At 37.0% G+C, this 13,998-nt stretch overlaps 1 protein-coding gene across 14 annotated transcripts in view; it reads right to left on the bottom strand.

Annotated features, from left to right (window-relative positions):
* LOC136831325 (uncharacterized) overlaps positions 1–13,998 on the bottom strand; it is a 471,746-nt gene that overhangs the window by 19,938 nt on the left and 437,810 nt on the right. For 9 of the 14 annotated variants that reach the window (XR_010850841.1, XR_010850842.1, XR_010850843.1 and 6 more), the window contains 3 exons: positions 9,908–11,648; positions 9,413–9,594; positions 7,557–7,723 (listed from right to left, as the gene is read on the bottom strand). Coding sequence is in view for 11 of the 14 variants with exons in the window: in XM_067091564.1 (XP_066947665.1) it covers positions 7,557–7,723; positions 9,413–9,594; positions 9,908–11,648 (2,090 nt within the window). In the remaining 3 variants the exon portion in view is untranslated. Of the gene's footprint in view, positions 1–5,699; positions 6,036–7,556; positions 7,724–9,412; positions 9,595–9,907; positions 11,649–13,998 lie in introns of those variants that run through there. The other 5 variants (XM_067091566.1, XM_067091563.1, XM_067091571.1 and 2 more) reach the window with 2 other exon arrangements.

Here is a 13,998-nt window from a genome sequence, read left to right as displayed (position 1 = left end):
TATTGTTGATGATTGGACATATGCAGAGTAAAGGGCAAAAGGTGGCAACATTGTGGGATCCAGGTTCAAATTTAACCATGATTATGCATCGGATGGCAAACAAGTTGGGTTTGAGAGGTAAAGATGTAAGTCTCACTGTAACTAAAGTTGGGAATAGCACTGAGCTGTTTGACAGTAAAGTTTATAATGTGCCAATTACTGATTTGACAGGTACTGAATGGACTATTGAAGCTTGTGGTATCAATGAAATTACATCTGACATTGCAGAATTTGACACCACATTGATAGCTAAATTGTTTGGTGTAGAGGAGTGGAAAATTTGTCGGCCAACAGGCAAGGTAGATTTGTTAATTGGCGTGGATCACAGTAGCATGATACCTCAAGTGGTTAGAACCATTGATACCTTACAGCTAATGCAAAACAATTTTGGAATGTGTGTAAGAGGTTCATATCCAGTTATGAATAAGAATATGGGTACCAATAGTGTCTTAACGGTAAGGATTAGCCACATGACTGTAGCTACTGAGGTCAATGACATCATACCACGATACAGTGAGAACCTCTCAAAACAGTTAGAAGATTTTTTTTCAGTTGAAAATTTTGGAACTTCATGTATACCTAAATGTAGTGGTTGTAAATGTGGGAAGTGTTCATTGAGTGGGGAACGTAGCTTGAAGGAGGAAATGGAATTAAAACAGATAGAAGAAGGACTTGATTATGATTCAATAAATGGGTATTGGATTGCAAGCTATCCTTGGATTAAGGATCCTAACAAGCTCCCTAATAATGTTTCCCTTGCATATGGAAGACTAAAATCTACTGAACGGAGGTTAATAAAGCTCGGAAGCGATTACTCTAAAAAATATAATGATCAGATTTTAGATATGGTTCATAGGGGAGTTGCTAGAAAATTGAACGTAGATGAGATAAGTAATTATAATGGTCCCGTTCACTACTTGCCCCACCATGAAATCCACAAGCCAGACTCTGTTTCTACCCCTTTGAGAATTGTGTTCAACTCCTCTTCCTCTTACTTTGGTCACGTACTTAATGATTACTTTGCAAAGGGGCCTGATGTGCTAAACAACATGATTGCTATACTGATACGTTTTAGGCAGCATGCTGTGGCCATCGTAGCAGATATTAAGAAAATGTACAACTCTGTACGAATTTCAGAACTTGATCAACATACTCATAGGTTTTTGTGGCGGGACTTAGAGACTGACAGAGAGCCAGATCACTATGTGCTTACTACTGTGACCTTTGGTGATAGACCTAGTGGCATAATGGCAATGATGGCCTTCACGTAAAACCACCGAGATGGATGAATCCTTTCCCTAACTGCAGAGATGATCAATCGCAACTTCGTATGTTGATGATATACTGTCAAGTGTATCGACGGTTGAAAGGGCTAAGAGAAGTATTGTAGAAGCTAATGCAATATTATCTCGGGGAGGATTTCAGATCAAGCAGTGGGTTATGTCAGGTGAGAGTCCAGAAGATATTTTTCCTAACATCTTGAAAACTGATAAGGAAAAGGTACTGGGGTTGAACTGGAATCCTAAGGAGGACCTGTTTTTCTATGTGATAAAGATAAATTTCTCTAAGAAAGTAAAAAATATTCGAATGGAGCCACCCATAAAGAAATCAGAAATCAACGAGAAACTCCCGAATACGTTAAATCGAAGGATGGTACTCAGTCAAACTGCTTCGGTGTATGATCCCCTTGGGTTCATTGTACCATTCACCTTGAAAGCAAAGTTGCTTATGCGCGATTTACTAACCACCATTAGTGAAAATGAGCGAAGATTAGATTGGGATGAAGCAATGCCACAGTATATGTATGAAAGATGGAGAAAGTTATTTAAAGAAATGTATGAGTTAGAAACCTTGACGTTCCATAGATGTGTGAAGCCTAAAGATGCCGTTGGTAAGCCTGATCTAGTAATTTTTGCAGATGCAAGTAAGTTAGCTTATGGAGCCTGTGCGTACTTGAGGTGGAAAGTTAGGGAGGGACCCTTTGTAAGTAAACTCTTGATGGCAAAGAATAGGATTGCCCCTACTCGACAGCTCACCATCCCACGGTTAGAGTTGTGTGGGGCTGTGTTGGCCTGCCGGTTGAGGACTGTGATTGAGAAGGAAATAGACATTGAACTTGAGTCAGTCATACATATTATTGATTCATCTATTGTCAGAGCACAAATTTGTAATAAGTCAAGCAGTTTTAATATTTTTGTCGCTACTAGAGTAGCAGAAATTCAAACTAAATCAAAATCTGTTTAATGGTTTTGGACATCCTCAGGAAATAATCCAGCAGACTTAACTACAAGGCCTACACACCCTATGCTTTTAGATTCTGATTCTTCATGGCAGAATGGACCCCCATTTATGGGTTTACCTGTCAGTGAATGGCCCATCAGTCAGTCAAATGATCTCGAACTACCAGATGTTGCTCCAGTCAAAATTGTAAATAATCTATGTAGGGATAATACTGTTATAATTGATGTAAATAGATATGGTAGTTACAGTATGCTTTTAAGAGTGACTGCTAGAGTTTTGAAGGCAGTTAGGTTGAGGTCATTTAAAGGTATCTTTTTAGTTCCTCACTCAGATGATTTGAAAGTAGCAGAGGATATATGGGTAGGGTGGGTCCAGAAGACTATAGCTGATGACTGGGAAAAGAGATATGAGAGACTTGGAGCTGTGATGAATGAGGAAGGTTTAATATGTGTTGGTCAAAGGATTTCAGTATGGCTGAAGGATAATTGGAACAGGAGTACATTCGTATTGTTACCTGTGAGGCATTCATTCACAAGATTGTATGTTAAACACATCCATGAGATAGATCATGCTGGTGTAGAGGTAACCTTAGCCAAATTGCAATCCAAGTTTTGGTGCCTGGAGCCAGGAAACTTATAAAGTCAGTGAAGGCTCGGTGTGTCATTTGTCGTAAATTGGCTAAGAAGACTGAAGAGCAATGCATGGGTCAGTGTCCATCTGAGAGACTTCAACCCGCCCCACCCTTTTTTAATACAGCTATTGATTTGTTTGGACCATTTATTGTGAAAGACACAGTCAAGAGGAGCACTAGAAAAAAGGTTTATGGGATAATCTTTAATTGTATGGTGAGTAGAGCTGTGTACTTAGATTTAGCAGAGGGTTATGGTACAGAGAATTTTTTAATGACATTACGTAGGTTTGTCTCCATAAGAGGATTTCCAAAGCGTATGCATTCAGATGGAGGCACACAGTTAGTAGCAGCTAACAAAGAATTGCGAACTATGGCCAGGAACTGGAATATGACACAAATTTCAGAGTTTGGTAGTGTTTTCGGAATGAGTTGGACATTCAACAAGTCTGCAGATGCTCCTTGGGAGAATGGGTGCAGCGAATCTCTGATAAAGTCTGTAAAGAGATGTATTACGATGTCTGTTGGTACTAATATTCTTTCATGGAGTGAGCTTCAGACTTGTATGTTTGAGATTGCTAATTTAATGAACAGCCGTCCAATTGGTCTCAAACCAGGGTTTGATCCCAGTTTGGGCATTTATCTTTGCCCTAATGACTTGCTCTTAGGTCATACAGGTGTCAGAGTCCCAAGTGGATTATGGGATGAAAGTAATAATCCAAGGCAAAGTTTTCAGTTTATGCAGAAGATTGTAAATTCTTTTTGGAAGAGGTGGCATCGAGATTATTTTTCTTCACTTTTAGTTAGGCAAAAATGGCATACTCAGCGTAGGAATTTAAGACCAGGTGATATTGTACTTATACAGGAAAACAATATTGTAAAGGGTGCGTGGAAAATGGCCGAAGTTGCCGTAGCAGTACCTGGAAGTGATGGTCAGGTGCGAGATGTAACCTTGAGGTATAAAGTGCATAAACCAGGTCCACAGTACAAAGGTCAAACCGATATGTTAATTAAACGGTCCGCTCATAGACTGATAGTTTTACTTCCTGTTGAAGAGCGTGGTGAATGTTGAGTTGTGGTGGGGGGAGTGTATGATGTAATCATAGTTATTTATAATTGTATATTTTGTTTGTAACATCATATAATACAGAAAATTAATGTTAAACAAATTATGAATAATATTAGAAACAAGTTGTTGCGCAAGGTGATGGGGTTTTGTTGGGGAATCAGGAAGTGGGCGAGGTGACTGCCGGCCGTCTTTTCTGTGTGTGTGTTGACAGGCGTCGGTTGGCCTCCTAGCCGGGTGTGCAAATGTAGGCTGATTTCTGTTTTCATTTATTTGGCAAGGTAATACGTCCAGAGTGTACTGGCAGAGGTGTATGGCCAGCATTGCACAGGTTAAGCATGTGTGGGAGTTTGATATGGAGCGCCAAGGTGTAAGTTGCTGCATTGATTAATCATATGTACTTATGTTTATGATGGATTTGGAAATGTTATAGTGGGATATCCTGTACGTTTGTATTTGTAATGGAGTTAGTGTTATTGCTGTGTTGTGTAATAGACTGCTTACATTTTATATTTGATTTTATGAATATTGCTGTGTTGTTTTGCATATTTTGTTAGGATTACATTTTGAGTTTCTGTTTAACAATTTGGGGTTTGTTTTAATTTGGAAACTTGTTTACAGGCTGAATGTTACTCAATAAAGTATTCATGTGGCACTTGGTGACTTTGTATCTACCCAATCTATACATCCAGTTGTGAGCTATACACACTACCACCATGCTAAACCTCCCCCACACACACACACACACACAGTTTAATAGACTATTTCCATGAAACTTTTACCTTATCCATTAACAAAAGTCCTGTGCCATCAGCATTTTGTTGCAAAGCCAAAGGATGAAGCCTAGCAACTCCTTTTTCAATTTCATGTTACAACCACCTTTGCCATGTCACCAATCATTGCTTAATTATTATACCGAATTTTAACCAGAATGCAAATTTAAGCACAAACATATAAAAGTGCTTAATCTGACAGCTTTAAGGTAATGAGAATCCAAGTATAAAAAGATATGGCGTATATCTATCCCAAAATCTGATCCTCCAAAAAAAAAAAAAAAAAAAAAAAAAAAAAAAAAAAAAAAAATTATATATATATATATACTGTATATATATAAAAATTATGTATATTATTACAATATCTTTCATCTCATAAACATGAATACAGTGCTGGAGAAAGAAAGAATTCAGAGTTACTGTGCCAAGAAAATGTCTACAGTAAATTATAGAAGGCATCACAGCTTGCATTAAGGTTCAGTACAGTAGGTAAAATGGATTATGACATGCAGTATATCAACGGGAAAGCAGTAGGGAATTAAGCCAATAAAGGTTACAGTCTTGAAAAAGTTAAATACAAGGTACAATGTAACAGTATCAAAACTTGGCAGATCCAACTTCAGTTTCTTATTATGGAACTTTATCAAATTTATGTAGCACTTTACTTCACTTTCTTATTAAGACATGTATTTTGTTGATAAGTTGTCACTTCTTTCCTTCAGCAACTTTTTCCTTTTCCCTGGAAACCTACCCAGGGCATTATGCTGAAATGTCATATCACAAAACATGTTAGTTTACTCAAAGCAATCTTTAATTTTCAACGCTGATTTATATATTTTATTATTAAATAGTTTAACCACAGCACTGAGCTAATATCATTAACTTTTACAGGGCTGGCATAAAGGATTTGTTCCTGGTGAACATGATTAGGTCTCAATTAATAAACTGGAAACCCCTTTAAAGTATAATACAGTAATTGGAAAAACTGAAAATGTTGAAGATTCAACAGTTTCTTTCAAAGATCTGTTGCCAATATTTCATATATAATATAATGCTGGTTGGAAGCTGGACAATCAATATATGTATATTTGGCCGTAAGAGTTGTTCTGCATTCATAAAACCGGTTCTCGTGGGTTGTTCATCAACTATCACTAACAAATTGAAGGCAGAAAAATATTACTGAACTTCCATGTGGCATCCTTTTTCAGATGAAGACTGCCACATGCCAACAGTTGGTTTTATCTGTTTTGTTGCGGTTATATTCGTTATTTGAAGCTGCTCGCCACATCTAGATGAAAGATTAAAGAGTAATAAATCACTGACAGGAACGGATACATTTGATACAGGCATATTGACTGAAGCTTTGGTTGTTTTATCAGCATCCTCATTTCCTGTAATGCCTCAATAAGCAGGGCTGTAACATACTTCAACATTTAAACCAGATCCATTATTATGCATAATGAAAACTTAATGTGCTGAATAAAGGGACTTTTAGGACAAAATTTTCAAGTGCTTCTAAAGCACTTGTAATTATTGAAAAATACAAAATTTCCATGTTAGAATTTTGTTACTAGCATGCACTGACTAAACAGCAAACAGTTATGCTTTGAAAGCAGATGCACTACTGGGTACAGGAAACTGTGTGGTTTATAAAGGATATATTGCAGCATATCCTACCCAAGATAACATTTGGATCTGTCAGAACTGGAGGTGTAATACGTGGGACATTTTCTTATAAATTCTGTAGTATGTTGCTTGTGAAGTTTAGGGATGTATGCCTAATTAGTGGATAGATAAAACAAGCGTGTATGCATGAACATTATAAATACTCCAAGAAGAGGGAAATTTAAGTGCTGGAGGAAATATTGTATTTTGTACACATTTACTGACTGCAGATTGTTAAGCTCTAATTTGGAATGGTGATGGATAGCAAATCATAACAATGTCTCTTTGACAGAAAAGCTCTTTAGTTGGGGAGTCTATAGCCTGAATCTTTTATAACATTTCATATAGTGTGGATACTAAGTTATGGTAAGGAGGATGGGATTTAAGAGAGGAGGAGGGAGGAGGCTTGTCAACCTAGACTTGTGCGGACTTGTTTGGGGAGGCCTTGAATGCTCCAGTGCAGATGCCAAGTCTGATCGTCAACTAGAAATTTGGCTTTCATCATCTACAACATATAAGCAAGGTGCTTCTATAGTAATATCAGGGTGGAATGCTAGGTCCCCCAATAGTATGTTACAAGTTTTCCAACCAGATATACACATTTTTACTTTTGACTTTTATGTATGCAATGTGTGTTTTCCAATATTGATTTAACGATTTAATCTCCAGTGTTCTCCCAAACTTACAAATCCAGAAGACAAGGGTTCTTATGATACACAGATACTCCACACAAATATTCCATAGCGATTTCAATTAATTACAAGATAGTTTAACTAGATCACAAGTGCCCCACTTCTGGACAAATCCTCGGTCTATCCATATGACAGCGTAGATTTTTGACTTGGTTGCATTCAATTACTTATTAACAACATGCAAAAAAGTGGCAAAACCCTTTCCTACTGCATATATACGCACACATATAGAAACAAATAATGAGTTACAATATAATGGAGACCTTCATAAATAATTTCCCCTTAATAATTGTTTGCTAATTCTAAACCTTATGGTATTTTAACATCAAAATAAACCATCCCTTGTCATAACTACTACAGAAAACTGTTTGTCAAAACCAATCACTTAAAATTAATAACTAACCATTAAGGCAAACTTATACTGATGAACCAACCTGAACCACAACACTCACCTGTTTTGTCATAATAATCTGGCAAATATGTATCACACTTTGGGTCTTCCTCTTTAGTAGGGGTCAACCACCTAATTTTTATTTTCTTGGTATTCTTGTATACATTTTGCACCACCTGACACAAAAAGAACGTTCCTTCCGCATTTCTAACGGCTACATGCTCATTTCTGGAAGAGAATAAAAAAACCAATTTATATATTTCTTCAATGAGGAAGATATGTTTGTATTAAAAAAAAAAAAAAAAAAATTAGTTTATGAAAAGAGCAGTGACATATACAGTACATGGTACTGACTTCATTATGTCAAAAAGGTTGCAGCCCAATTTTGCAAGTGAAAACAAATTCATCATTTGAGCAAATAACCGGGCATACTAAAAGAACCTGTATCTGTTTTTTTTTTTTTATACTTAATGGAATGTTTTCAAACTTCATTTTTGTACAAAGAATGAGGATGATTTGCTTGCTTTCATAATTACAATGAAGTGCTTGAAGACAGAATGGTTTATCTTCTGGAGGAGAGAGGAGAGAGAGAAAAAAAAAAAAAAAAAAAAAAAAAAAAAAAAAAAAAAATCCTGTTAATACCAATTATGCAACTTGGAGGAAAAATTTAAAAATTACTTCATCACCATTTTAAATGTTTGTGTCACATTTTCCTAATCTAGATCCTCTTTTTTTCTTTTTTCAAGGTCATCATACTGCCACTTTCAAGTCTATTACATTCATGATCAAGTACTCTTTAACATGGTTCTAATCACAAGTTCAAACCATCACAATCTTTGAGATCACATTACTCTCTCCTATCTCTAGCTACAATCTTTGTGATCACATTACTCTCTCCTATCTCTAGCTACAATCTTTGAGATCACATTACTCCCTCCTATCTCTAGCTACAATCTTTGAGATCATATTACTCTTTCCTATCATATTACTCTTTCCTATCTCTAGCTACAATCTTTGAGATCACATTACTCTCTCCAATCTCTGGCTACAACCTTGTAAATACCAGTAACGTACGCAAAATACACAGTTTGCTTAAATCTGTCTGTTGAAACGACATTTTGGAATCTTACATGATAAAGAATCAACTCAAGTGAAATTAAGTATGACTATCAAACATCTGTAATTTCATGTGAATGACAACTGAATTTGCTGGATCAAATAACTAGTGAAAGAAGAAGAAGAAGAAGAAGAAGAAGAAGAAGAAGAAGAAGAAGAAGAAGAAGAAGAGTAAGGAGCAACGTAGCTGAATCGTGTTACGGCACTGTTCTAAAACTGGATTACTTGTAAGAAACTGCACATTAAAAATTATATCCACAAAAACCTAATACATTTATGAAAAAGAACTAGAAGCTGTAATGCTTTTAAATCTTCTTTAACTAGACTTCCTATTATTTATTTATATATATATATATATATATATATATATATATATATAAATAAATGTAATTTATACAATATCAAATATGGACATCCCAATTTAATAACTGTGAAGTAACTTCACATACAGTAATACTTCCAAAGTTAAAAAAACTGAACTTAGCTTCTTAGTCCTCCACTAAAAGATTCATTATAGTACATGTACTATATAATCAATGAATCAACCATGCAAAGTGAATGGAAAATAAAAAAAAAAATTAATCTGACATATGCATGTCACGGAAAGGTTTCTGGACAATATTTGGATGAAAACAGCAAACGCAGTCTATGCATAAACCTATGGAGGATCTTCGTTACCCTTATCTACTTTACAATTCCCTAAACACTTAGGAAAGATGGCTAGAAATGGATGGAACATAGAAATAACATACATCTCTGGGTGATTCCAATATAAAAATACACATTACCAGCATTTCTTACTTGAAAAAGATGATAAGTTTGTCCTGAGGAGATTTGGGTGATGCCACAATCTCGCTATTTTTACGAACCCTATTCAGGGAATTCACTGAAGGCGACTGAAACACACTAGCAGGGTGACGTGAGCGTTTACTGCGCCGCTCGTCATTTGCATCGTCAGGGGTAGTAGGAGCAGGACGTTTCTGCTAAAGACAACAAATTGAAGTTTATATTTATATGACTGTAATGCACACAAAACCAAGCTAAAAGCATCACTTTATCAAAATCATCCTGGAAGAAATAAGAAAAGCAGGAGTTTCACAGGTTTATATTTTGCTTCAATATTTTCTCAAGCTTCTTCTCACATTAGCAATTTTAAAAAAATAAGTATGACAAACCTGACATTCCCTACGAAGTTTCATACCTAGTTCCTTAAAAATATAAACTAAAATCTACAAAATACTAACATTAATATAAGTTTACTTCAACATAAATAATAATTTGTTAAGCTCAACTTACTCGGGGTGTCCGAGACTTCTTTGGAGTCACTTCGGGCACATCATCAGGTACAGTATGATTATTTCTAGCTTCGTTAGATTCTCCAGCAGTCTTGGCACTTGTCTGTAAGGTGGATTCCTTCTTCTGTTGGAGGGCTCCTTCTATAGTTTTATTGACAGGGGGGGTTGTTTTAGGGGCTGCTGTGGGGGCTGTCTGTGATTTGCTCTCAGCTGCTGTTTCTGTGGGCTTTGCTGGAGTAGGAGCAGGTGGTTTAACAGGAGATTTGACAGGCACCCCATTCACACTTGGGGTTGATGTAGTCTTGGTCGCATCCACTGTGGGTTTGGTTGTTTCTGAAACTTTTATATGCTCTACTGGCTTAACAGGTTCAGAAGGTTTTGCAGGGTCAGCAGGTTTCTGTGCAGGAGTGTTTGTTGGTGGGGTAGGAGTGGCACTTTCTGTGTGAGGTGCTGTTGAGACAGGGGTAGACAGGGGTTTGGGTGTGTTTGAAGCAGCCATAGGAGGTGGAGTTGGGGTTGCTGCCTGGGAAACAGGTGTGGGGTTTGCAGCTGGAGTTGCAGGTGTCTGTGAAGGGGCAAGGGTGGATGATACTAATGCTGGAGAAAGTGAAACACTTGGTGGTAATGCCTGACTTGCAACTGGTGTTGAAGCTGCAGCAGCTGTTGTTGTTGTTGTTGTTGATGGAGCTGCTGTGCTTGCTGGAACATTCACTGAGGCAGGCTTGGGTGAGGGAACAACTTGTGGTGGCTTTGAAACTGGAGTTACAGTAGCTGGTATATTAGCAACTGGCGTGACTGATGTTGATGTGTTGACAATGGGAGTAACAGTTACAGGGGAGTTGGTTGCTGGCGGTGGACTGGGTTTAGCCTGGGGTGGAGGCTGTGGTTTTTGTGTAACTGGTGTTTGATTGAAGGGTCTGGGAGGAAGAGCCTGTAGTGAGGGAGGGGCCGATACTGCTGGTGTATGCGGCTGTTTAGGGCCAACTGGTGTTATTGTTGCTCCTGAAGGTATGGCTGTGGACATAGGCTTAGCCTGAGCTACATTTTGCTGAACTGGTTTTTGTTGAGTCATTGCTGGCAGTGACTGAGTAGGTGGTTTCTGGGGTGATGCTCCTGGTGCAGACACAGGCGGGGTTGTTGATGGCTTTGGAAGAATTCCAGCATTCTGTGGTGTAGGTGGTTTAGGGACCTGTTGATGCTGTTGGTGCTGCTGCATCTGAGGGTGGGACTGCTGCATCACTGGTGATGCCATCTTAGGAGCAGCTGAACTGACCACAGGGGGCACTGAACCTTGGTTAGGTTTGGCCATCTGTACCATATTGGTCATTGCCCCTGGTGGAGGGTTTGGTTTTACCTGTATGCCAGGATGCATTTGCTGCTGTTGCTGGGGTTTGGGAGGTTGTACTTGCTGGACATTACCAGGCACCATGGGTTTAGGATTAAGGCTAGCTGGATTCTGTGGTTTAGGCACCATGTGGCCTGTAGGGCTAACTGTGGGCTTGGCAGGCATAGGAGTTGGTGATCCAGTGTGCGCTGGGCGAGGAGGTATGCCGTAATTAGTCTGCATTGGTCGTGGCATATTCTGGGCCATGGTGGTTGGGTGCTGAGCAGCAGCAGCTGGATGCTGTGGTGGCCCAGGCATGTTGTGTGCTGGGGGCGGAGTTTGATTCATGCCCCCACCTGTCTTGTGCGGATCCATGTACCAATTGTTCTGCGAATTATGTTGATTGTGGTTGTTCCACCTGAAAAAACACAAAAGAAAATTAGGTTTCTATCAACTTAAGAATTTATCTATACAAAATTTTCAAAATCATTCTACAAAAAAAAAAAAAAAAAAAATTTAAATATATAAATTAAGTGAGTTTTAATGGTTTTGTTTTCCTTTTTAAATTATACATAAAACCAACAAATTCATGACTTAAAAGTGAACTAAAGCACCAGATTTCTAAAAACTTAAAAACATGAGAGTACTTCAACATAACTTCTAACCCTCCGTTAACAATACATCATTTAAAAAATATCCCATTCAATTAATCAGAACTTTCAGATAGTAGGCATTACATTTGCACTTGGAACAGCTACAAAATATCTTTTTTTTTTTTTTATTTTGTCTCTTTTCCATGCACCTGTTGTTCAACCATATCATACACAATTTGTGATAAAACTACATTTATTCACTTATCCATAAAAGAAAACATGTCTTACTAAATGACAAGATGACTTCTTGTCTCGATATTTATACAAAACACAGCCACAATGCAAAACCTAGGAGCTTCAATATGCAGATGACCTATTGTTAACCCCAGAATCTGAGGATTATGTAATGGAAAATTTTCAAAGGTGGAAGAGTGAAATGGAGAGAAGAGGGCTGAAAATCAACATAACGAAATCGCTTATGAAGACTGAAAGGTAACAAAAGAAAAAGTAGTCAGGAAAATGATCATGCTGCTGTTGCAGAAAAGGGGAGTGGGGGTGGGGTGAATTCAGGGGAGTGGAATACTGTGTTGTGATAGATGGACAGGTCTAAGAAAACAAAATTCTGTTATATACCTTATAGCCCAACACTGACTGTGGCATCAAGAGTTAAGGAAACAAGAAAACTGCGCAGTGCAGCATGTATTAAATGAATAAAGTTGGCTCCACTAGTAAATTAAAATGTCCCATTAATAAAGAGAACAGTGACATGACTGGCATAAAGCCTGCATAACTCTATGCAGCAGACACATGGACACTGATAAGGAAAACAGAATTAATTGAAAATGAGATCACAGAATATTAGATTCTAGGTCAGAGTACAACAGAATGATCACAGAGTATTACATATAGGAAGGCAACAAAAGCCCGCATAACTCTATGCAGTAACACATGGACACCGATATGGAAAATAGAATTAACTGAAAATGAGATTACAGAATATTCAAGGTCAGAGTACAACGGAATGATCACAGAGTATTACATATAGCAAATAGCAGAGATGTGATGTCTAAAGACTAGAAAAAGACATCTCAAAATTCACACAGAGAGCGAGAGAGAGAGAGAGAGAGAGAATTTCTAATACCACCATCATAAAATTAAAAGGTATACTTGGCACAAAAACAGTGGAAACACTCTACACCAAACTTTTGAGAGTCCACGTCACATGAAATGAACTCTTCAGGTCACGGTAAAATTCTTCTTTCATCACTCAACAGGGAATTTACTTATTAAGGATTAACCAGATAATCAGTAATGGGTTATTTTCAAGCTTTGAATTAGATTGCAAAACAAGAAAAATGGAAATCATCAGAAATGAAGTCAAAAAGACTAGTTGAAGTTAACTGAAAATTTCTGTGGTTAAAGTAATTTGCAATAATCAGATTCTCATTGAGTTACATAATTACAACACATGACATCAACAAATCCTCCAAGGGTTAAATGCAACTCTTTTGATATTGTTCAAGGCCTCTTAGAAAGACAGGTTTTATACATGTACTCAATAACAAAAAAAAAAAAAAAAAAAAAAAAAGGCATAATCATCCACAGTCAGTAAGTGAATATGAATGAAAGACTGATCAAACAGGATGACCCTTGTTGCGACTTTGTGATTATTCTATAAAAATAAAAAAGGGGTCCAAATGACTAGTATCTTCAAACACCCATAACTAAAACTAACAGGTGCGTGCGCACAAACACAGAACCTCAATGACTAGGCCTTCAACACAAAGTTTAGGTCACAGTGTGGATTTTGTGGCAACACAGTTCTCTTTCTTATAAGTACACACACAAATTATATAATATATATATATATATATATATATATATATATATATATATATATATATATATATATATATATATATATATAATATATATATATATATATATATATATATATATATATATATATAAAACCAAGAAAGAAAGCCTCATAATGACCAACCATTCAACATAAAGCTAATGTCACATAGAGTAGTTATGTAGCATCATTATGCTCTTTTTCATGCAGGCCAGTGATGTATTTATGGCTTGAAACTGGTTATGCTCAACCTATCCTACTATATACAAAATTGTATAAATACATATGTATATAACATACATATAGAGTTAAATATG

This window comes from Macrobrachium rosenbergii, chromosome 48 (assembly GCF_040412425.1).
Source record: "Macrobrachium rosenbergii isolate ZJJX-2024 chromosome 48, ASM4041242v1, whole genome shotgun sequence".
Classification (NCBI taxonomy): domain Eukaryota; kingdom Metazoa; phylum Arthropoda; class Malacostraca; order Decapoda; family Palaemonidae; genus Macrobrachium; species Macrobrachium rosenbergii.
The sequence above is the reverse complement of the archived record's forward strand: the minus strand, read 5'-3'. Positions and strand labels throughout refer to the sequence as shown.